This window comes from Vanessa cardui, chromosome 9, assembly GCF_905220365.1.
Source record: "Vanessa cardui chromosome 9, ilVanCard2.1, whole genome shotgun sequence".
In the NCBI taxonomy this organism is placed as follows: Eukaryota; Metazoa; Arthropoda; class Insecta; order Lepidoptera; family Nymphalidae; genus Vanessa; species Vanessa cardui.
In genome coordinates this window covers 12325352-12349945 of record NC_061131.1, presented here as the reverse complement: position 1 = coordinate 12349945, position 24594 = coordinate 12325352, and the positions used below count along the sequence as shown (strand labels likewise).

Below are 24594 nucleotides of genomic sequence, written 5' to 3'. Positions count from 1 at the left end.
ACTTTGAATTGGCGCATTGTCATTGGCTAAAAACTTATGTCAACTATAAGATCTCGATCTTATAGTTGACATAAGTTTTTAAATGGAATTCTATTTTATTGTTAAAAGTGCATTATAGCACAGTTTTAGGGCTAATCACAAGAAATAAATAATATTCTCGAAGACTTAAAATATACCTTATATTTTAACTCCTTCAACTGGAATAGAATACACGAACGTTTTACAGATAAACCAAGAATAGTTTTGCTTCATATAAGAACGTTGAGGCGGCTTATAATGATCCTTATTTCAATATATTTAAAATACATGCTACTTAAACTATTAATTATACTATTTTTGCCTTATTTAATATCTATTACAGCTTAAAAGAGATATTATGTTAGACTTATTGTATTTATTTGGTTTACACTTCATAGTCTTCGAATATTGGAATGTAATCGTCGCTTCTGGATTTTAATTTGAGACCGAATTGCGATCCATGATTAACATCACTGTTCATAGATTTTTCTAGACTCTTAACAGCATCCGTTTTCCAATCGAAGTTGTCATGTTTCCTCGTAACTTCATTTGGACGTTTCATATTTGTCAATTTTGTGGTTAATATTTCTTTCTGGAATTAAAAATATTTTAAATATATGCTTAATATAATGTGGACCAAATTGGCCATTATAATATTATTTTTAATTGATAAAAGTAAAGATGGTAAGTTAATTCTGTCGCCAATGAATTTTGGCACTGGTTAAGGCTTAAACTGTCAACGCGCCGCTCGCTATAATAACTAAGATTTTATGTACCGTTGTGCCTGTTATTTTATTGGAACTTATATTAAATGTGTTTAGTGCTAAAATAACAGAACCTTCTCACCAGTGCAATAATGTTTAACTGATATAAATAACTATGCCTTTTTTATACGGGCACTTTATTTACCTGAACTGGGTTATCAACGTAGCTAGCATATATCCTTAAAACTGGCTCTCCGGTCTTATCGTCAAAAGTAAGCTTACTTTTAGGTGGAATTTTAGCTTTTACTACCGTTCTTTGCGGAGTCACCTCCGATACTCTTTTCTCTGTTACTGCAAACAGTCGTAGTGGCGGACGATTGGCCAAAGTAGCCTTTTCTTTATTAAATTCTTGATCCTCACTTATCTTTGCTTCCACCAGCTGTCCAGCAAATACTTCTCCATCTTGATTAACTTTTGGTTGTTTTTCATTAGCCCTGAACAAAGTGTAAGCCACGTTTACTGATTCAGCTGTTTTTTCGAAAGGAGAACCCAATAAATTTTTGAAATCTTCAAGTTTTGTATCTTTCTCATCATTTACTAATAAAGATTCGACTTCCTGTTGTGTTGTTGTTGATACAGTTGTTGTTGTACTGTTTTCCTTTTGATTATTTTCAGCGTCTATTGAAGCAGCTCTGACGTCGTTTATTGCTGAGTAAAAACCATTCGCTATAACATTGCCTACGCTTTGACCTATTTGGGCGTAATATATTGGAGTTGTTCTGTTATCTTCCTTAATTGTATCGACACTTTTAGTGGTGGTCGTTGGAGCTTGCGTTTCGGTAGTTACAGCTTCTGAAGTAACATTCTGAGGTATAACAGTCGTCGTTATATCGATTTCAATCAAATTCTCAGAAACGTTTTTAGAAGTAAATGCATGAGGAACTATTGATTCAATAGAACCTTCTTGGGTCTCTCTTTGGACGATATTCCTTTGATTATTATCACTGGTGACGAAGGACGATGGAACTTGTTTTGTTATTTGCTCATTTTGTAATAAGTATAGGGATGTTTGCGTTTCTGGTGCCTGTGTTTGTACTTGTGGTTGTAAGTCTGGCGTGTATGGTATGAACTCAACGGCGGGGTACTGCTGTAATATCTGATTTTGAAGTCTGTGCAAAAACATCGGGTCCTGTTGGTAATATGCATTGTGCGGTATTATTATACTTTCAGGCCCTCTATGCATAAAATCTTGTTGATTTGTCAATCCATGAAATCCCTAGAATGTAAAAATTTTAATTAATTTTTTGTATAATCTGTTAACTTACTAAGGATTACTCTGCACCCCTACGTTAAATCATCGGCACGCTATAAAGAATGTTACCTAATTGTAATTTGTATTTTGGGCTGTTTTTTTTCTTTTATTAATTCTTAATCTTACGCAAAATGCAGCTTGAGAGTCTATCACTTATACTAATTACAAATAGATAATTTAGCGAGGGAGGGGGCACCCCTTCGTAAGCGAAAAAATCTATAATTGTATCTATGGCAAATAAATAATCATAAAACCGCATTATATTAACACAACGCGTTCCTAAAATCTTCATGTAAACAACAAATTGAATGTGTATAAAAACCGTTATAGTACGATACACCGTAGATGTAGCATCGGAAATTCAATAATACAAATTACTGCCGATTTACACAAACAATAGAAATAAATCCCTATCGCGCCATTAGACGCTATTCGACGCTATAGATTCTCGCGTCAGTTCAACCCGAGAAAGCAAGTGCGTATAAATCAACGTGTCAAATTGACGAATATATTCGGTCATATGACATTACAAGGTATTACGTTTGTTTAAAGGTCATATTCGTATAAGAAATAAATATTAATAATTTGGAATTGCGTACTCTGTTCGATGTGATCGGTTTTACGGATTTTGCCGATGCTACATCTAAGTTGTGTCGTACTATACATCAAAACCTTTCTCCTACTTATACTCGTAATTTGTTAAATTGGATCAATTAAATAGAAGCGACGTTTACAAGGAATCTCGTAAGTATCATACCTGCATTGAAAATTGGTGAGGAATAATTGTTGGTTGCGGCAGTTCTACTGTTGGTTGGGAGAGTTGAATTGCTGGAAAACCATATTCTGAAGCAAGTTGTAATGCTGCATTGTGTCTCACTATGTTTTGGAGATCAGCTGCTGACATTGACTGGAAATTAGAATAATTATTGAAACACATGTATGTATAAAGTCGGAGCAGTATTTTTATGATTGAACTCTTTTGTTTCAGTGCCACCAGTGCAATTTTGTAAAAAACTAGCGACCCATCCCGGCTTGTCACGAGTGGAAAAAGTTTTTTTTTATATTTTTTATCTTTTATTTATATGTTTTGTTGTAATTTACCGACATGTTTAAAAAATTGTCTTTCTATTTTAACTTATTTAAACAAAAACCTTATTAAATAATGAAAGTAATTCTCTGTCTATTGGTGAAAACCGCATGAAAATCTGTTCAGTAGTTTTAGAGTTAATCGTGAACATACAGGCAAACGCGGTTGGAGGTCTTTTTTTATATAAAATGTAGTGATGACTTTATGTTTCCATGGTATAATATTGAAAAACAATTTACGGTGATCCGCTTTTTTATATGTAGGCTCAGTGTTATAATTATTGTAGTCAATACTGCATATCGCTTTCTATTACTTCCTTATCGTGTAAAGGTATTCTGTAAGTAGAAATTCGAAACTCGACTCGCAACTCGATTTTGAAATGTCAGAATGTGATATCCGACATTTACCATAGCAATTACGACATTTATAGGATACGTGTATTTAATGGCGTATCACCGTAAATTGGTTGTCGGCATTTCACAAGAGCGATACGAAATATTTTTTTACAGAGTAGTCTGCGGCTATGTGCTTCCACCTTGTTCTTGTTAATTAGTTCTACTGATAGATTGATAGATTATTCTCCTGTATAGTTAACACTGATTGGAATATTTTTGGGAACCATGCCTTTATAATTCACAAAAGTTTTGCAAAGATCTCGCTGTATTCTGAAAGCTCGCATTACTTAAAACTAGAGGTTTTAAATTAACCTTAAATGATTATTTAATACCAAGAAAAGAATAATCAATGTAATAATAGAAAAAAAAATGTATTTAGAATTATATAATTTTTTTATTCGTCAAATGGTTAAAAGGTTATTAAGATTTATATTCGCGAAAAAATTGTACTTACAGATGCTTTTGAAAATCCAATGGGTGTTTCAATTTTGGGACTATTTTGATAAATTGGTTGATCTGAATACTTTTCCGTCACTTCGTATGTTGGTTTTGGCTGAAATATGTTACGTAATAACAAATATGTTATAAATAATAAGTATATTACAGGTACTTATCATAAAGCTATAAATACCTAAGCTTAAGAAATTATGAAATACGTCAACATTCAAAAAGATCTTTTGTAAAACACCAAGTATAGATTTTGGTCATTAAAAATGATTATAATAAGATTTAACCGATCTGACAATATCAGCTAAGTACCAACTTACCGCTACAGAAGCGTCGTTAGCAGTACTCTCTGCCTCAGCGACCACTATTGGTTTGTCCGAGAGGCTGAGATTGGGCGCTGGTATTGTGTGGATCGCACCTACATTCAAACAAATCTGAACGGATTTGCTTTGTCCACAGCTACAAGCGAATATCACTCGTCGATCTATTGTCATAGCTTTGCCTTTTCTTTAATAATTATTTTGTCCAATTCTTAATACCACAAATGAAATATTCAGAAAAGGAATATTTATAATTTTGGGACGCATTATTAAGTTATCTTTTTGGGTTATTTTCTATAAGAAATTCTAGCATATTTTAGGCTTAGCACTGAGGAAATATATTTGATTGACGAGTAATATTCACTATCAGCGCTGTGGACAGTTAAGAACACAAAAGTGCATTGTGCACAGAATGAGAAATCATAAGCTTAAATAGATTTTTGCTTTCAGTATAAGCGTGCTTGGGTTCGTCGCGACATATCTACATTAGCAGTTCAATCATTAAAGATTTAGTACCAGTTTTTTTCACAAAATATAAGGACTTTTGGCAGTGCATTAGCTACTTCAGGAATTATTTGCAAAGATGAGTAAAAGAGCCGAGATGGCTTAGTGAGCTGAGGTGGTGAGGTGGAGCGGTAACACGTACATCTTAACCGATGAATGCGCGTCGCGACTCAGGCCAGCATGTTCAATAGTTCATGTGCTCTAATTTGTGTTTATAATTAATCCCTTATATAAAACATCGTGAGAAAACTTGCATATGTCTAATTTCAACGAAATTCTGCCACATGTAATTCTACATTGAACAGAATTGGAACAGCGTGCTGGAATATGCTTCAAATCTCCTCATCAAAGAAAGAGGCCGTTCATGTTGAGTAAAATAATATACTATCAAATAAATCGATATAGACAAAAATTAAGAAAATCTGTTTTAATTTTTTACAACCAAGCGCTTTATTAGTTGTAGCAAATGACGGTAGATGCAGAAAAAATACGTAAATTAAGAAAAGGACAGACAAGAGTGTTATTAGTGCAAAAGTGCGTTTCAGCCAGTCAACCTGTACCGTCAGGATGTACGATGGATGGCGGCGAGGCCCTCACGAATTCGTACTCGGCTGTCGGGCTTGGGAGAGGTATCCGCGTCGTCTTCCAATGATTGAAAACGTTCCGTGTAGGTGCCGGGCTCATGTTATGCTTCATGGTGTATCTAGAAGAATTAAAATAATTTTAGCAATATACTTTTACAAATATAATATAGTCTGATTTGACTTTTATTTACAAAAATTGCGTTACGTCATCACCAAATAGTATAAAACAAAGTCGCTTTCTCTGTCCCTATGTCCCTTTGTATGCTTAAATCTTTAAAAGTACGAAACGGATTTTAATGTGGCTTTCTTTAATACATAGAGTAGTTCAAGAGTAAGTTTTTTGTATGTAATACATGGATACGTCTAAAATTATCAGTGTTTCTTTACTCCATATAAAGAAACACTGGTAATTTTAGACGTTTGTAATGTGATGTCGTAAATAAACAAATTCTGTAGTATATTTAGTATCGGTATTGCACTCTAGCTAAGCCGGGGCGGTTCGATAGTATTTTAATATGTGCCGACTAGTGCCCCAAATAGCAAAGACTTTTAGGAAAAGACACATCAAAGATTTATTGAGTGATACCATACCTAGTCACTTTATCTAGTAATTGATTAATACGACTGTTATTTTCTTCAAATTATTGTTATTAAATATAGTAAGAACTAGTTGTCCCGTTGCCCGCGACTTCGATCGCGTTTTATTTTGGGGTCGGTTGTCATGTGTAAGGTAAAAAGTAGCCTATGCTCTTCATTGGAATTCAAGTTTGCTTCATAGCAAATTTCGTCAAATTCGGTTCGTTGATTTAGCAGTTGAATATCGACAGACAGATAAACAGAGTTACTTTCACATTTATAATATTAGTATAGGTGAATTAAAAATAGTTACTGTATAAATCTTGACCACGTTTAATGGTTCGAATTTATTTAGTTACTCTTGTGTAAAATTATATTTATACGTTGTCCAATAAATAAAACAAAAGAATAAATAAATAAGTATTTCTGTTATAAAAATGTCGATGTAAATGTCATGAAAACTGAACATGACGTTCATTTTAATATTAAATTGGCGTACGAATCGACGGAATCATTTGTTCTCAACGTATATATGTGAGGATATTAGTATAGATTTTTATTATAGTATAGAATATTGGTATAGATTATTGTCATTACTTATACAATAATCGACCTATGAAAATCTTAAACAACATGGCAACTAAAATACAATTCATTGTGGATAAGCACAGTTACATTACATAGATACATAACTCAAATAATATAATGAAACTTGCCTGTGTGGAGTGTTCCTGTACATAATATACGGTGCTCTTCTAGAGGCCGTGACTAAGCGCTGTGGATGAGGATACGCTGGTCTTTGGAGTACAACGCCGGGCCGGAATGCGACAGGGGATCGTAATCTGCTCATAGGTGTCATGCGGCTTATATAGACTGCGTGCGATAAAGTCCATAGCGCGACAAATAATACTGTTCCCTGGAAAGAATTGGATACATGGTTAAATAACGTATACTATACTATATGTTGGCAGACGAGCATATGGCCCACCTGGCGGTAGGTAGTCTCCATCGCCTATAGACAGTAGAAAGAAAAATGACCCATGTCTTATATCGCCAATGTGCCACAAACCTTGGGAACTGAGATGTTATGTCCCTTGTGCCTCACTCACCCTTCAAACCGGAACACAACAATACTAAGTTGTTTTTCGGTAGAATATCTGATGAGTGGGTGGTACTTACTCAGACGTGCTTGATCAAAGCCTTACCACCACGTAAATTCTATCATTTCTTCATTTTTATGCTTTCAAAATTTTACTAAATATTTCGGTATTCAACCCATGACCTCAAAATTGCCGTACAGTCAAACTAACGCGGTCAATTCTGGTTACATTATGAAAGATCGTCGGTGTTAATAATATTTAAATATAAAAAATCAAAGAGAAAGATATGGTTTATTTTCACACAATACCATCTACAGATAAGTTAGGTATTCTATATAAGTCAGGAAAAACGTTTTCAACCGGTTTCGTTGTTTCTATTAGAAGAGAGAACGCATTCCCAGGCACAACAGAAAAGGTAAACGCCTATATTGTTGAATCATCGACAGATTATTTATAACTAAGTGGGAATAGTTGTTAAGTACATTATGGACAATGGTTTCATGGAACTATGTCGAAGTGAAATTTATTCTGTTTTCCTCGTAGTGTCCAAATTTTAATTTAACTAAGTAGGAATAGTTGTTCAGTATATTATGGACAATGGTTTCATGGAACTATGTCGAAGTGAAATTTATTCTGTTTCCTCGTAGTGTTCAAATTTTAATTTCACCAAATCAAAATGAGAATATTAAGACTGATTTCGATAACTTTTCCATAAATATACAATTAAAACTTATAGCTGAATTCAAGTTTTATAGAAACACCTATGAGATGTACCAATGGATACGTATTATTTCATAATATAATAGGTATTATATATTATAAATGAATGACTTCAAATCACGTAGACGGAATGTTAGAATAATGTAGTCTTCTTAGCCAGTTTATTACAATTTTTTTAGCAAGTTTGAAACCTTAGTTAGGTGAGGTGATCTCGTAACGTGTAAAGTTAGGTGATCTGTCGTGTATAGTCAAAAAAACAAAAATCTTTATTCAATACAGAAGTGTTACATTTGTTTATTATTTTTTACCAAAACTCTAGCTCAGGTTCGCAAATAAACACATGACATCTGAGAAGAACGCGAAGAATAACGACGAAAGAAGCTCAAACCTTTAATTAATATTTTACAATTATAGCTTTCATAAGTACAGTAATAATTATTTATTTTCATTACTACAAATGTAGGCGAACTTGGAAATTAGCCCAAGATGTATCCTAATCAACTAAAGAGGTGATTACTTTTGTAATATCCTTTAACACACAAAACGCTCTTTAACGATTCATTTAAAATTTACAATTTTTTTACCAAAACGTATACATTGAACGAAAAAGAGTTACTAGCTATGTGTAATCGGATAATTTAGGTCACAAGATTTCTTTTCCAGTTCTTAGTGTTAGCAGTACCTTAAGATTTATAAAAAAAACCTTTAAATTTTTGCGTAAATACAACATATGTATACGTTTCAATAACACTAACCTAATTTCTATTTATAAAAGACTCGATATTTTTATTTCACCGAGAAAGTATTTCTGTGTACCAAAATAAACTATCAGATGTGAAACAGCAATTCGTTTTCAAGGTCATTATCACTTCATTTCACTTTCGTACGAAGTCGTAAGCAATTCAGACAATAATCGTTTCAATCATGCGAGTACGCTGTTTTAGTGAAACGTCACGCTTAGGGTTGACAACTATGCACATAATCGAGTTTAAAACAAAAAAAAATCTAAGTGACACTTTATTTTTCCAATTCTTCAATATAGAATTGTATTCGTAACTAGCGTTTATTCGAACGGGCAATTATTATTTAAGTAAAAAAAATGCTATTTATATAAATATAATTTATACCCAAAGTACTCAGAAATAATTTACCTTTCTCTGGGTGAAAAATAGTTTAGAATTGGATCATTAGTTTCGGAGTTTACGACGTAACATTTGACGTGACATAACAGCAACGAAAAAAAATACCTCATTATAATATTATCGATATTATATGAATATTTTGTGCTAAACTAGACAAAATCACATCTTATATCATTTTATCACATTTCTTTGTATGTTTGATTAAATGATGTTTATTTAAAAAAAATGAAGTATAAGTGAAATACCAAATAACAAAAAAATTACGTGATTAATTCTACAAAAAATATATTTTTGGCAACCCTAGTTTTAATAATATGATGCACCAATTATTATGAAAAAGTCTTTTCTAATTAACATTTCTTCGTCACATTAAGGTTGTTTGATTCAAACAAGTTTGATTTATAAACAATGCAAGGCGTTTATACTTTTTACACTTGTAATGTTTTTTTTTTATTGAATAGGTTGGCGGACGAGCATATGGGCCACCTGATGGTAAGTGGTCACAATCACCCATAGACAATGCCGCTGTAAGAAATATTAACTATTCTTTACATCGTCAATGTGCCACCATCCTTGGAAACTATGATATTATGTCCCTTGTGCCTATAGTTACACTGGCTCACTCACCCTTCAAATCGGAACACAACAATACTGAGTACTGTTATTGTGCAATAAAGCATAAAATAAATAATAATATAAATAAAATTTTTCATCACTTCTTGAACATGAAGTATGAACATGAATACGGGCTTGCACAAAGCCCTACCACCAAGTAATGTATACAAGTATATTAACAAATTCGATCATTCAATGTGAAATCATCTGCTTAATTTTCTTTCATAAAATAAAATGAAAACAATTACATAAAAAGAAGTCTCAGTTAAACAATAAATTACATATGTTCAGGAAACATTATCTTTGCAAATGTATTCTTGTTTTATGTAGTAATGTATTCACTTTACTAATTATTACACTTCATTAAAATAGTGTCAATGATCTTGTTTGTCGTTGCGTATGAATTACACACAAGACGATCACGTAACTCAGGAATTTTATACTAAAAAAAGTATTATTAAAAATTACGAGAAATAAAAAGTTTTAAGACGGCGTGCGTTACTCGCGTGCGTAGGCGTCATACAATCTCATAATTTATATAAGAAATTCAATTTTTTGATTAATTATGAGTTCGTCTAATGATTATGATATATACACTTTCACTTGCGACTTCCTTGTATTAGTTATCTGCGTAAAAAGGTTTTATTATCTGTGTAAAAAAGCATGACTTATAAACGGTCTAATTATATACGTAAGCTTAACAATTGCAAATCATTACTTTATAAAAAAATGAATCATGTTTTAATAAAATATATATACATGCTATATTTCAAAGCAAAATTATGTTATTATATTCAATTCATATTATGATTATATTTGTCTAATTGACGTATTGTAGCACTGAACTCCTATAATTTAATGTATTTTATAATATATCAAATTCTCATTTCATTTTTTAATAACGGGAAGGAAGTGACATTTTTCCTGATCCTGATTACTATGTAGTGTTATTATATAATTTTCATCATTAATAGTTGAGCTTCATACACACGTATTAAGCTCAACTCGAGCCCTTGTGTTCAATAAAATAGAAGCATAAGTCTTTTATTTTCAGCAAACGAGTTGATTTTAAAAAATAAAGTCGCTTTTATCAAGTCGATATACGTCGTTACTTCTGAATTTCCATAACACAAATTCTTTAGATACTTACATTGGGATCAGAGTAATGTATATGATGTTTTCCAACATTTAAGTATATGAATTGTAAATTAACTGTTAGTATAAATTTAATGAAAGCATCATGATTCTAGAGAGGTGTATGCAAGAATATGACTTATGTACATTCTAAATCTGATGACGTCGTTTTTTGTGAGTTTTGGTACCACATAATACATACTCGTGACTGATTTCAGCCACAAGCAAATTATTTTTTATATTAGTTAAGTGTACGCAAACATTAGTGCTCTATTTCTTCAGTATCATAATCTCATGGGATGGTTATTTGAATCTGAAGATATTCCAATGCAGGTGTAGCATTTAAGTGCTTTTCGAGGCGGAAAAATCTGCTCAATTTTTGTAATTTTTTTTTAATACCTTGTTAGTAATTATGCTACAGATAAAAATCGTGGATTAGTTACAAATACTAATTCACGCAGGATGATATACATCCTAATTTAAGTGTACTTATTGAGAAACTCTATTATTAAGGGCTTGGAAGAGTAACTACTACACTTTTTAACGGTTCGGGTAGTAGATTCGAGTCGATGTAAAACGTCAGAGATTTATTTTATGAGTCTTTTCGAATAAATAATATTTAAACTTTGATTTTGAGATATCGTATACGGAAAAGTATATGCATAATTTCTATGGGAATTACAACTCTCATTAAGATAACATACATAAATTTATAAACTATTACTGTTTTATTGTTTTGTTTCAACGATGCTAAATTTAGAGCGTTACGTGCAACAAATAAGGCAGAACGATAACGGTTTTCTTCAGTCTAATTGCTGGAGCCGCTAGAGAAATTACTCACATGATAAATTTTCTGTCCAGTAAGCCGCTTACTGTTATTATGGCTATAAAGATTTTATGTAAATTTTACCCACGTGCGGTACTTGACAGTCCATGTTTTCTTTTTATATTTGCACTAACATTGTGACGATGTTGAAATTGTAGTTATTGCTATTTCCTTTGAACTCTGACACCGAAAATCGTTTTCCCACAAACATATTTTAGCATAGTGAAAGTAATATTTCTGTCTGTCTAATTTGGTCATTATTCTGTTAAGCTTATATGTCATTAATAAAAACTAAAATAAAAATATTCATTGTTTAAAGCGGAAATGGATCCAAACAATCCAAAAAAAGTTCCATCCATTGCCGCCAACATACATCTTTTAAGTAAATTCGCATTTACAAACACTTTTGAATCATAATATTGCAAGATCATACATATTAAACGTGCTCTACCGGTTTTGAATGTAGAGAAAAATCGACAAGAAAAACAGTTAAATTTTCTATTATTTAATTTATAAATTCTAATTAAGTTTGTAATTATTCATGAAAATCAACAAATTATAACTCTACTCTTTTTATCGTCTACGTATTAAATAATTTTCATTTTTTCTCACTCTACTCAAGACCATATGTGACTTCGAAATACGTTATTCTGATTTGACTTTCAGCCATTAGAAGTTACGATTAAAAATATTCAACTCAAGATTATAGACGAAAAAATGCTAGATGAAGAAATGGAGCTAATATTTGTCAACATATAGTTTTTGTCGATTTTTCTGGGTAGGTTCAGTTAATATAGTTTTGTAAAATGACTATTCAAAAGTGCTTGTAAAAGCTTATATGAAAACAATATATTTTGATTTGATTTATAAGTGAATGTCACATTTGACATTTCGCGATCTTATTTTTTTGGTTTCCCGCACAACTAAAAACTATTAAACCAAGAATTCAATTGAATATTTGGTTTCGGGATTGTTCGTACAGAAATTACTTATTAATGATTAATAAAGCATAATTAATAATTTTCTGTTTCATAATTGTGGTTGGTGATGTAGACATATTCAATTAAAAAAAGGTATATTTTTTGTTTAAATATATTAGGGGAAAAAATATACTCGTTTTTGTACCATTGCAATCAAAATCAAAATATACTTTATTCAAGTGGGCTTTTACAAGCACTTTTGAATCGTCATTAACAAATAAAGTGAAGCTACCACAGGTTCGGAAAGTAGATTCTACCGAGAAGCACCGGCAACAAAATTCAGTAGTTACTCTTTTGCAACATTTAAAAAAAATACAGTCATGTTAGTTAATACAATTGTTTAAATTAATATATCCTGCCTGGAAGTCAATAGCTGTATCATTTTAAATACAAGCACATTATCTTAAACAGATAATTAGATGATGATAAATACTCGAAGTGTATATGCGATGTGAAATCTAGATGAACCGGTTCGGCTGTTCTCTCTACACTTGAACAGTATGAAAAAGAAAAGCCATTTCCCTGTTCTGTACTTGGAAAACGTAAGAATTTATCAAGTTTATTTTTAAATAAATCATCGTTTTCATCACAAGTTTTTTTTATATTGAAAAAAAGAAAACTATTTAACGTCGTAGGTTAATCATAATCGTGAAGGATTAAGACACACACACACACACAAACACACACATATACGTATTTTAACGTGTGTATATTGCAGTAGCTAAAGACCCGACTTTGTTGGGTGAAATAGGAATTTTGTTAACATCACCTACTTAGTTATACAATTTTGTTTATCTAAATCCATTGAACAATTAAACAGTTCAGTTAAATCCACACGCACAGATTTACTTATCTATAATTATTATTTTTTACATATAGGTATTTATATTTTGATTTAGACAAATTTCTATAATTGACATCTACAGAAAAAGTATATTTAGGTCAATTTTACGATAAGTATATTAATCGTGTAATTACTATAACTGGCAATCATTAAAAAAGACCTAGTATACTATATTTGAGTTTGGAATTTTATTTTCCAAAGATACTATAGAACCGTAAGATACGTTTTAAGACTTCTATTCTGTTCAAACTCTTTTATAGATTTAAAAAAAAAAAAAATTTAAATAATCATTTTTGAAACACGATCTTAAAAATCGTTACAAATGTACATTAATTATTTAATAATTATTATATTACGTAATACTAATAAAGTTTTTAATTTAAACTTATCATGTGTTTTAACTAAGTTTATTAGGAACTAAATGTAATTATAATTGTTTTAACAAGAATAATATTATTAATTATAAATTGCATAACTTTCTCTTTGACTTAATAACATAAAAACCTACTTAAATACGTTAGGTGAAATTAAAAAAAAAAACAACAATAAATTACCTTAATCATGTTGAATACAAAAATTGGCGCCAAAATTTCAAACCGTAAAAAAATATTTATCGTATCGTCATATTCCAAAAAGAAACACAATGCAATCACTGTTAATTAAAAAAAAATATGTTACGTCACTAGTAAAGGACAGACAAGTTGATATAAGACATGAAATAGGTCATCTGTAGTTTTTATGACGCCCCCCCTAACTCGATCCTACTACTTCACTGTAGCGTACAACTGTTCGTCGTCTTAGTGCAGATTGTAATCACGAAATTTTCTAGCTTTCCTGCTGTTTGCTTGTCTCTTTTTAATATTGATTTTTTTTTTAATAATGCATAAGACCTTGGTATAAATTTACTATGCCTATTCAAAAAATAGTTTTAATATAAACATATTTAATTTTTTTTGCAATAGAAATACATGTACTTTAATTTTGTATATATACTTCTACTGTTTTTTAATGTTTACTTGTGGCATTAGATTCGTAAGATTTTTTTCCTGTTTAGTTCTTAAGGCATTGGTATGACAACGTGATATTCGTTTTGTCGTTGCTTTTTATGGCCCTCTACGGGTACCAGGCCAGTCTTATAAGGTATATAGGTGAATTATATAAAAATATAGACAGTTTTGATATATTTATATTCATCTTACTACCTTTTTAGTATCCAGCAACCTGAACAATTATTGACAATTTAATGAAATATAATTATTTTTTAATATTGTAGATTAATATTTGCATTTTAATTGTCATGTTTAACTAATTAAATGAAAAGTTACAATCGGTTCGGAAAATAGATTCTATCGAGAACTACAAACGTGACAGCCAGTAGTAAAACATTTATTCACATATGAATTATTAACATTAAATCCTTAAATATATACAAATATGAATTAAAAATAATTATAATACTGTTATTGATGTCAGAGCCGAGATGGCCCAGTTGTTAAAACGCATGCATCTTAACCGATGATTGCAGGTTCAAATCCAGGTATCCATTACTGATTATTTATTCATGTGCTTAATTCGTGTTTATAATTCATTTCGTGCACGGCAGTGAGGAAATCTACATGTGCCTAATTTCATCGAAATTCTGTCACATGTGTATTCCACGAACCCGCTGGAATAGCGTCGTGAAATATGTTCCAAACCTTCTCCTCAATGGGAGAGGAGGCCTTAGTCCAGCAGTATCAAATTTAATAAGTAAACACAAAATAATTCAATTTGAGAAAGTATCACGTTAGCACTTTTGAATAGTGACTCAATTAGTGACAAATTAATGAATTACGAATATTAAAATAATTGTAAAGCTATTTTTATGATGATATCCTCTGAATGGATTTCGGGCACGACAATCATGCTCAAATAGATCAAGAATCAGCTCAAAACATTATAATTGTAGGTGTAAACATTGTATTCCCTAATCATTCTCTCTGCTCATAATATATAGAGACGGAGAATCTGGTACGACCGGAAAGACTTGCAAGACGATTTCCAAGATGCAAGGCGGAATCACATGTTTCCTGAAGCACAGAAGTAAAAAACACAGGAAACTTCCATATCATTTCATCCAATCCATTCCATCCAATAACCTACTTAAGGGCTCAAGCATCGCTTTGAACCAGTGGTGGATTTTCGAATCTGCCGCTAGTAGTAGTTTTTTTGCAACATTTATGATTTGTGTTCTATCGTCCTCATTACATCAGTTTTTTCCCTTTATTAATATGATTATGCTAGGTGATATTTTTGTCAGTTACTAGATTATTTTTCCAACCCACTTTGTAGTGACGAGTATACGGATTACGGACGTAATGTGTATACATATAATTATGAGGTTTTTTAATTAACAAATTAATTATTTATTTAGTTTTTTAATTAACAAATTAATTAATTAAAATAACAAATTAAGGCTAAATTTGAGGCCACTCTAAATCTGCCGCAATAGCAGCCTATTTAGCCTATTGGTAAATCCGCCACTGTTTTGAATCCAATACTTCAAAGTCTGCAACTTCAATGGCTAACCAAAAGACCAACGACAAGTTGGATACAGACCCATAAACAAACATAACGTACAATTTTCAATGATCAATAGCCATTGCAATGTCAATAACTCGTTCTGATTACAGCTGACTGGAAAGCGAGCGAGCACCGATCAGGAAGTGTTAATCTAATCACGGGTTTGATCGGTTACGTACAAACTGTTTTGTTAAACTCAGTTTCCGTCAATTTAAAATAGGAAGTATGTAGATAACTTTAATATTTCTAAATAATGCCGGCAAATTTACATCAGAATCATTACGTAACTTTATTTTTAATACTGTATACAGTCACAAACTTTTTTCTTACATGACATTGTGTTGAGTCCCACAAAAATGATTTATGTGGTTGCCCAATTTGGGATATAATCGACTATATTAAAGGAAAAAAAGCACGACATACTTTAAATATAAATAAAATCAGAACACTGTATCCACTATCCAAAATAAAAAGAAATTTCGTAAGTTGACAATACGTCAATATTTCGCTACTACCTACTGCATTTAAAAGAAAAGGTTTTTTCTTTTAATTTTTGTCAATGTCCAAATATTTTATATTCAAGTCTAATTTCGCCCTTGGTACCCAAGCTTAGGTACCTACTAACCAAATGCACAGGAGACTTTAATAGCACCAGTGTTAGCGCAAACAAAATATACTTTCTATCTTTTCACTCTCATAATCCGATGAGACGGAAATCCAAAACGATCGGAGAGATCGTCAGGAAAAACGCTTACGTGGAAACATTGAAAATTTCGTAATAGGAAATTGTCCGTCGAATTGAACATAGTAAGGTTTATGTATATGATAATCGACGAATAGGGAACATTCAAATATATTTTTGAAAATTTTGCTATTAAAATGTTAAAAAAAAACATAAAAGAATAGCCACTGCAAGGTTCATATAATTTTGAATTAAAGTAACGTGAAACGGAATGTATTTCAAAAACACTAATTGGCGTTCAGTGACGTCACTCCTGTTATGACTACTTATTTGAGGTTATAGTTGTAAAAAAGTGAACATTGAAACGAAAATTAATTGAGTTTTTCGAATTAAAATGGAAGTTAGGTTTTTCAAAGCAGACTCCAGATTCCTTCTTTCAGCTTGGAATCTCAGTTTTGTGTCAGAAGGTCCAGATGTATAATGTCCGGTCGAGATGTATAAGTGTGATAGCCAGTGAGGTCAAGTACGATCAGTGGGCCAGTGACAGACAGAAGTGACGTCATACGAAATATAAATCCGTTTTCGCGCAAAAATTTAAATTGACATTTTGAAACCGCATTTTTTGCTGTAAATTACAATGTTTTAGATTTTCGAGCTCTTTAAAATAAACACATGCTAAAATAAATACTACATGTTCCCTATTATTTATATTTGGTTCGTAATAATTTAATTTCCTTCATTTTTGCATAGACAACTTGTAATACTTAAAGTCACTGCCATCTTCAAGTTGAGACAAGATTATATGTACTATCAAAGGAACTCAGCGGAACAAATCCCTCTATAGTATTTCAACTTGGCACTAGATGGCGCGAAGCTATATATAAAAATATAAGTTACTTTAGTAATGAGATAAGATAGATATATTCTATGTATATTCTTTTTTTTACGGAGTAGAGAAAGTGGAGTTTTTCCGGACTGGTTAAAATGCGGGCCATGTACTTGCTTGGAAGATTTCCATATCTGATAGCCTTACCGCATCAGTCGAAAGTTTGAAAGGGCAGAGTCATACGGCGTAGCTAGATGAGGATGGGCCCCGGTGCATAGAAAAAGAATTGGGCCCTCACCCCTCTTTCGTACGTATTGCGTTCCGATTTTTGCCTTTTCTCCGAATTTCTGCAACCCATCCCAATACAGCCCGCGACCCGGATTTGGTCGCGGGCTGAGGTTAAGAACCGCTGGCTTAAGGTTTAGTGTTGAGGGCCCCCTGAACTCCTGTGGGGCCTGGTGCACTGCACCTCCTGACCCTAGCTATACGCCACTGCAGACATACATGACCGAGTGCTTATCTCTTTTAAGTAATAGAATCATACTCTCAACTTTCCTGTAACTTCTCACTAGATGGCGTTACAACGCAACTTCTTACTTTATCGATTGCTATTACAATAGGTAGGTCTGATGGGTTTTGCTCGTATCATAAAGGGTTAAAATGAAATTGTTCGTGGAGACAACCAACCCTTATATTTTAAGTATAGCAAAACAAAATACAGAATGTAATTTTGATAGACCAATATTTAATTAATAGTCATATAAACTAAAAAATTAAGCTATTCAAAAAATATATTGATTGTTTCTAATTTAATTCTTATATAATAAGTACCAAGACTGATTGATCCCTATATGATGACTTATATGATGATTGACAAGTATTTTCAGAAGTCAATTGTTTTATAACATAAAATATTTATTTTAATACAAACTGTTACCGCGACCTTGTATGCGTTTCAATTTAACAAAAAAATAATATTATTATAGCCTAAATTACTCCTCATTATATCAGTTATCTGCCAGTGAAAGTTCCGTCAAAATCGGTCCAGCCGTTTCAGATATTAGTCGGAACAAACAGACAGACAGAAAAAAAAATTGTAAAAAGTGATATTTTGGTATATGTACCGTGTATATATACATGGCTCATATAGTAGGTACATATATATGCATTGAGAAAAAAAGGGTTATTTTAATATTACAAACAGACACTTCAATTTTATTATATGTTTAGAATAAATCAGTAAAAAAGGCGTTTTAAGTGTCATCAGCTGTCTTAATAATTTTGGAAGTATATTTCACTTTTTCATAAATACATAATCAAGTTCTATTTCAAAAATAAAAACAATTTTTTTTTCAAATTATTTATTTACAAAAGTGTAAAGTACTTATACATTAGATATAAATTATTATTTGAGCATAATTTATGTACAAAAATACCAATCTAAGAACTACATACATACTAGATTCACAATTATTTAGAATATTAAAAGTGTAATACTGACAGATTTAATTTTATATGTTTTTTTTTTTAATATCGAATCATTTCAACAATTTACATAAAGCAAAAGTGGAAAGACGTTCAGTAATTTTTACAGAGTAAATAATATAGATTATATACAGTCGGTTAGCTGACATCAAAGTTACTCTGTGTGCATTTATCGCGAAAGTTTAAAGTGATCAATTCAATACAACACAGGATATGATGATCAAATTGACCATCTTCCGATTATAAATATTACTTAAAAATAATAATAATAATTGTACATTTCCCTTTATCATTATTTTAAAATTAAATGAGAGACTCATTATCAGATATCGCATTCATTACGTCACGAAGACTATAAAAAAATTACATTCGATTTTACGTTTTTTCTTTTAAGATATTTGTAGTTTCGTGGTACATTAAAATTAAGGCATTTATAATAATTATTGATGTTTAAAATAATGTTAATCCGGCAACAATCTCAGTCAAACCTTTTACAGCTACAAAGGGTAAAATATTTCAACCATTTTTTTTCTGTACAGCTTTAAAACTGCGATTGAAATCAGCTTATTTCCGAAGCATTTTTTTATGGACTCCAATAGTTTGATTTTAGTCTATATATGGTTTATTTGAGAATTCGATTTTTTATAAAGACTGTACTACCGCTTTGATTCCCTATTGTCTCATAAGTAAGTTTAGTGTTAAATATATAATAATTGGGTTCAAGATAGTAGCATGCAAGGTAGAGCATTTGAGTGTCTATATTGGTCATCTTACAAATTTTAAAAGTTTTCACAAAATTGGTCAAGTTGAAATGGGCTGAGTATACCTCAATCCATTCATAAAGTCTTATAAAGTTTACAGTTTTTTATCTATATTTTGCAATATAAACAATTTCAATACATTATAAAAAATATGTTTAAAATCAAGACAAATTATTTCTTACAAAATAAGGCAATATTATTGGAATGAGCAATTTACCCTTCGAGCACCAAGTGTTTAATTCGTCTCTTACAGAATAGCTTAGCTGACCAAAAGAGCAAGAAAAGAGGTTGTACATGCGATTGTAAATTGATCTTGACGTCGAAGAAAACAAATATCTAGTCTTGATGCTGGATTCTTTACAAATGGTGGTACTGTAAGTTTTCAGTGTCGAGCACGGAGCCGTATACAGGAGATTCTGAAAACAGAAATGAATCAGAGTATTAGTATAAAGCAGTGATTGGTTATAAAAGTATATATTTTTCTATGTTACAGGTTGTTGGCGAATTGGGCTATCTGATGGGAAGTGGTCATTGGCCTAACAAAATGGTGTTGTTACAATATAAACAAATCCTCATATTTAATTGCCAATCATGGGAAATAAGATGTTATGTCCCTTATATCTGCCACCCTTCAAACTGAAAGACAACAATGATAAGTACTTCTGTTTGGGATAGAATGTCTGACAACAATTCCTACAATAAGTAATCAGAAGTATTATTAAAAATATATCTGAAATTATGCAAATATATCAATAAAATTGAATTTTAATAATTAAATTCTGTCATTGCTTGTTGCATATTGAAAACAGAAGAAGAACAGAAGATGTCGAAGGATAAACTGAAGTAGTCACAGCAGGGTTTGAACCCGCATCCTTTGGATATTTCGGCTAACATTATCTTAGTTACATCGTCGTGTACTTTTAATATTTAAGTATAGTAGTCAAATAAACAGTAAAACCAGTCAAGTTTTTGAGTTAAAGTCAAATAAATGTCCGTCGGAGTCGAGTCGTGAACATACCTCTGTCAGTCAATAGTCAATCGTCACACTTGAACAATCCTGTTTCCTCGGAGAATAAATTTAGTGTCTTTCTTCCGTCTTGTGCTTTCAGTTCCTGTTGAACTATTTGTAGTTGTCGTCGGTGGGGTCGTTGTTGTTGTCGAGGTCGTCGAAAACGTCATCGGATCAGGTAGGAATTCGGCTGGTAGCACACCTATCTCGTTATCACTGACAACTTGTGTCGGTAGCAGCGGTATAAGACCTTTCTTCAACATTTCTGCATAATCCTTATTTATTCTTGGCTGTTCATCTGACGACCTTTGGTTTTCATTCATGTACGCGTTCAACTTCTCTAAATTTGCATTTATCTTTTTGATTTTCGATGGGGTCAGGCCTTGTGAGTGTACATGCTTGTGAGCGGGAGCAGCGGAGAGTTTGGATGAAGCATAATCGTATGGAGGATATTGATAATTTGGATCATAATCCGTGTAAGTATCAACCATGGCTGGTTCTCCGTAGGAGTTCACCGCTCCCCAACCCATTGGTCTGAAAGATGGGACGGGTTGTGGCGGTGGTGGTACTTGGTCTACGATCGTGGTGTCTTCGTGTGTTGGAGTGTTGGTCGAGAAAACGTTTTTGATTGCAGAGTATACTGTGTTTAGTACTGATGGTGGAGGTTCGAGAGGTGTATAGCCAGCTGAAGTATGACTTCCGCTGGGTACCGTGTCTCCCAGTGGCGTTAGGATAACCACACCGGCATGAACTCCGCTCAATTTACCCCGTCCTGTCTCAGAAAAACGTCTTAGTCGGACATGAGTTACGTCAACTGTCTGTTAGTTACACAACGAGCTTCAATGATAGATGAGCACCTTTCTAATGTAATATAGATTGATCATTATAAAATAAAATCCAGTTTGGCTATGAAATCAATAGTGATGTAATAGCGTTTTATTAAATTATCGATAGCTAATTGATGTATGTGTAATGTTGTTTTTGTAAGGTGTACATTAAATGATGTGGTTATAAAATATGAGTTTAAATTTAATATTATGAAATTTATTCAAATCAATTACCTCATGTTAAAGTTATAGATTGCTTTATGATTGGTCCGTTCTTAATTTAAAAGTTAAATTACGTATCAAATAATTGCTGTATTCAAGTTTCATTAATTTTTTTTTCTTATGGTATCACAATAGATTCAGCTCCAACTTCAGACATAAAGTTATTAAAAAATCCTTTATTAATATTTTCTCTATAATAAAACTGACTCCCCCGTGATAGAGTTACGTTAATATTTTAAATTGAGATAAATATTCACCATCTTTTTTAGTGATATAGCTAGACAGACGACCAAATGGACCTCCTGATTACAAGTGGTCAAAACCGTCCATAATCACCACTTTGTGTATGAAATAATGTGTGTGTTGTTTACGAAATATTAACCATTCCTTATACCACCAATGTGACACCAATCTTGAGAACTAAAATGTTAACAAGGGACACAAGTTGTCTGTTACACTGGCCCACTCACCCTTCAAACCGGAACTCAACAAGTATTACATGCACACTTAATACTGCTGTGCCGATAGAATATCTGATGAGTAGGTTTTGGGTAATAAGCGAAACAGGCCATAGATATTGTCGTTATAAGAAATACCTATTTATCAGACCCTTGGCTAATGTGTTATGTACTTAGTGCTATCCACTGAAATAATATGTATGTCTTTGCATTTGTAAGTAAACTAGCTTCGTCACTGTTCAAATCATAAGAGTATATTTTAGAATTTGCATTCCGAACCGGTGGTACCTTTACTTAGTATAATTGTAAAATGACCATTCAAAAGTGCTTGTAATGTCAAAAGTGCCTACGCAAAAGTGCCTACTTGAGTAAAATATATTTTGATTTTTAATATAAATGCTAGTATTGCCATTTAATGGTAGAAGATATTGCAAGTTTATATTGGGTGGTGGGTACTCAGATAAGCCAAGTAAAATAAATCTCGTAATATAATGAATTGCAATTTCATAGAACATCTTATTGAAAACAATCGTTATATAATCATCTAAATAAGGCCAATAGCCTATAGGTTAAATGTAATTTATAGTTCTTACGTTGACACCAACACTAGATGGCTATCTAGGTCGTAGCACCTTTCACGAAATCTTCCGGTAGCTATTATGAAAGTAGTCCTTACAATTCGAATCATAATAATACACTTTTTAAACGCCATTTTAGATCAGCTCGAGCGTGTCATATACCTCGTTTTCAATACCTATATTACGATCAATACGTAACATTGTGGGTCACTGGAATAAGTATTAATATTTATACCTGTGACTTGTGTAGGTTTTGTGTTGAATTTTAATTTTGTGAGTTTATTATCTGTATAATTTCGTGACATAATAACTGGCGATTGTGTAATAAAATGTGACATTTTTTAATTTTTTATTATTTCCAGTTTTGGAAGGCAAATGTATCAATAATAATAAACTATGTTTTTAATTATCTTTTCCGTAAAGACTTTCATTTATTAATTTCTTTAGTTATCTTAAACAGGTTTATTAATTTTTAAAGGGTTTTTTTCTGGTCATATAATAGTACATATTACATATTTATTATGTAAAGTATTGTTTACAGGCAGTTTAAAATGTACAATACAGTGAAATGTTATACTATCCTAACCAATTGTTTAAATTAAATTGACTTATTGTATACTCTCACAATAATTATCTGTTCGATTTTTAAATATAATTTACAAAATTATATTCTTAAATATTATTTGATAAAATATAACGTGTGATCATACGTACATTTTTTGAGTTCGATATTAGTATAATTTTTCTTAAATATAACTTAAATAGGTAAGGAGTCGAGACGGCCCTGTGGTTAGAACGCACGCATCTTAACTGATGATTGCGGGTTCAAACCCAGGCAAGCACCGCTGATTCATGTGCTTAATTTGTCTTTATAATTCATCTCGTGCTCAGCGGTGAAGGAAAACAACGTGAGGAAACCTGTATGTGAAAAATTTCATAGAAATTCTGCCACATGTGTATTCCACCAACCCGCATTGGAACAGCGTGGTGGAATAAGTTTTAAACCTTCTCCTCAAATGGAGAGGAGGCCTTTAGCACAGCAGTGGGAATTTACAGGCTGTTGTTGTAGATAAGTGACTTATTTTTGCGAGATGCTTTTCAAAGGTGTGAGAGGAGAATAGCGAATGCATCTGGCTCACTCTAACTCCAATTCGGATTGTTCATGCACGTTCTGCACACAGGACCAATCTCCGAAATAGTTCTAAAGATCGAGACCTGTATCTATGTTGAGATAAAATCACTAGACTTAACCGCGTGGACGTACATGTCTCAGAATGTCATTCAACACGCAGGTTTTCTCACGACATTTTCCTTCGCTGAGCATTAGTAAATTACAATAACAAAGTGTACAATAGCTATGAATAATTTATTAAATAATGGGAAAGTGTTGACGTCATCCTCGCTGCTCTGATGAAATATCATGTAATACAATTTTAAGATTTTATGATTGTAATACATTTATGTTTAATCAGGATTTCCAAACTAGAGCGTGTTCATTGTTAAAATATTAAAATAAATTAATTGAAACAAAATACTCGATTAATATTCGATAGTAGTAAGCATGAAATAATTATCGAGTTATTCTTTATAGAAACATAGAATAATCTAATCTATAAAATATAGATGCGAAAATGTCTATTTGTTTGTCTTACGCGGCCAAACTAATGAACTGAATAACATACATTTTTGGTTTAAAGCAAGCTTGAATCCCAGGGATGGATTGAACTAACGATCTGTAACTAGAACACTAGTTGTTTATAGTGAGCAATGAGCCAGTGTAACTACAGGCACATTTTTTAGTTCTCAAAGTTGGTGGCGCAAAGAGCATGACTTATATTTTTCACAATGCCTATAATAACTATAGGTAGGCCACTTA

At 31.9% G+C, this 24594-nt stretch overlaps 2 protein-coding genes across 4 annotated transcripts in view; both read right to left on the bottom strand.

Moving 5' to 3' along the window:
• Positions 1 to 267: 267 nt before the first annotated feature.
• Positions 268 to 14047, bottom strand: LOC124532634. 3 transcript variants are annotated; one of them, XM_047107657.1, is made up of 8 exons: positions 13863 to 14047; positions 6664 to 6863; positions 5342 to 5490; positions 4284 to 4381; positions 3971 to 4069; positions 2792 to 2941; positions 928 to 1998; positions 268 to 610 (listed from the first exon to the last, which is right to left on the bottom strand). In XM_047107657.1, the coding sequence occupies exons 1-8, from the start codon at positions 13869 to 13871 to the stop codon at positions 404 to 406; spliced, it is 1983 nt and encodes a 660-aa protein (XP_046963613.1). In that variant the 5' UTR covers positions 13872 to 14047; the 3' UTR covers positions 268 to 403. The 3 variants fall into 3 exon arrangements, with proteins under 3 accessions (XP_046963613.1, XP_046963614.1, XP_046963615.1); XM_047107658.1 differs by having other exon boundaries at positions 4284 to 4360; XM_047107659.1 differs by having other exon boundaries at positions 4284 to 4360; positions 5348 to 5490; positions 13863 to 14045.
• Positions 14048 to 20799: 6752 nt separating this feature from the next.
• The window catches only part of LOC124532476, a 33548-nt gene continuing 29753 nt past the window's right edge, over positions 20800 to 24594 (bottom strand). Inside the window, exons 6-7 of the mRNA XM_047107383.1 lie at positions 20855 to 21405; positions 20800 to 20823 (exon numbers count right to left, since the gene is read on the bottom strand). Coding sequence (XP_046963339.1) covers positions 20800 to 20823; positions 20855 to 21405 — 575 coding nt within the window. The remainder of the gene's footprint in view (positions 20824 to 20854; positions 21406 to 24594) is intronic.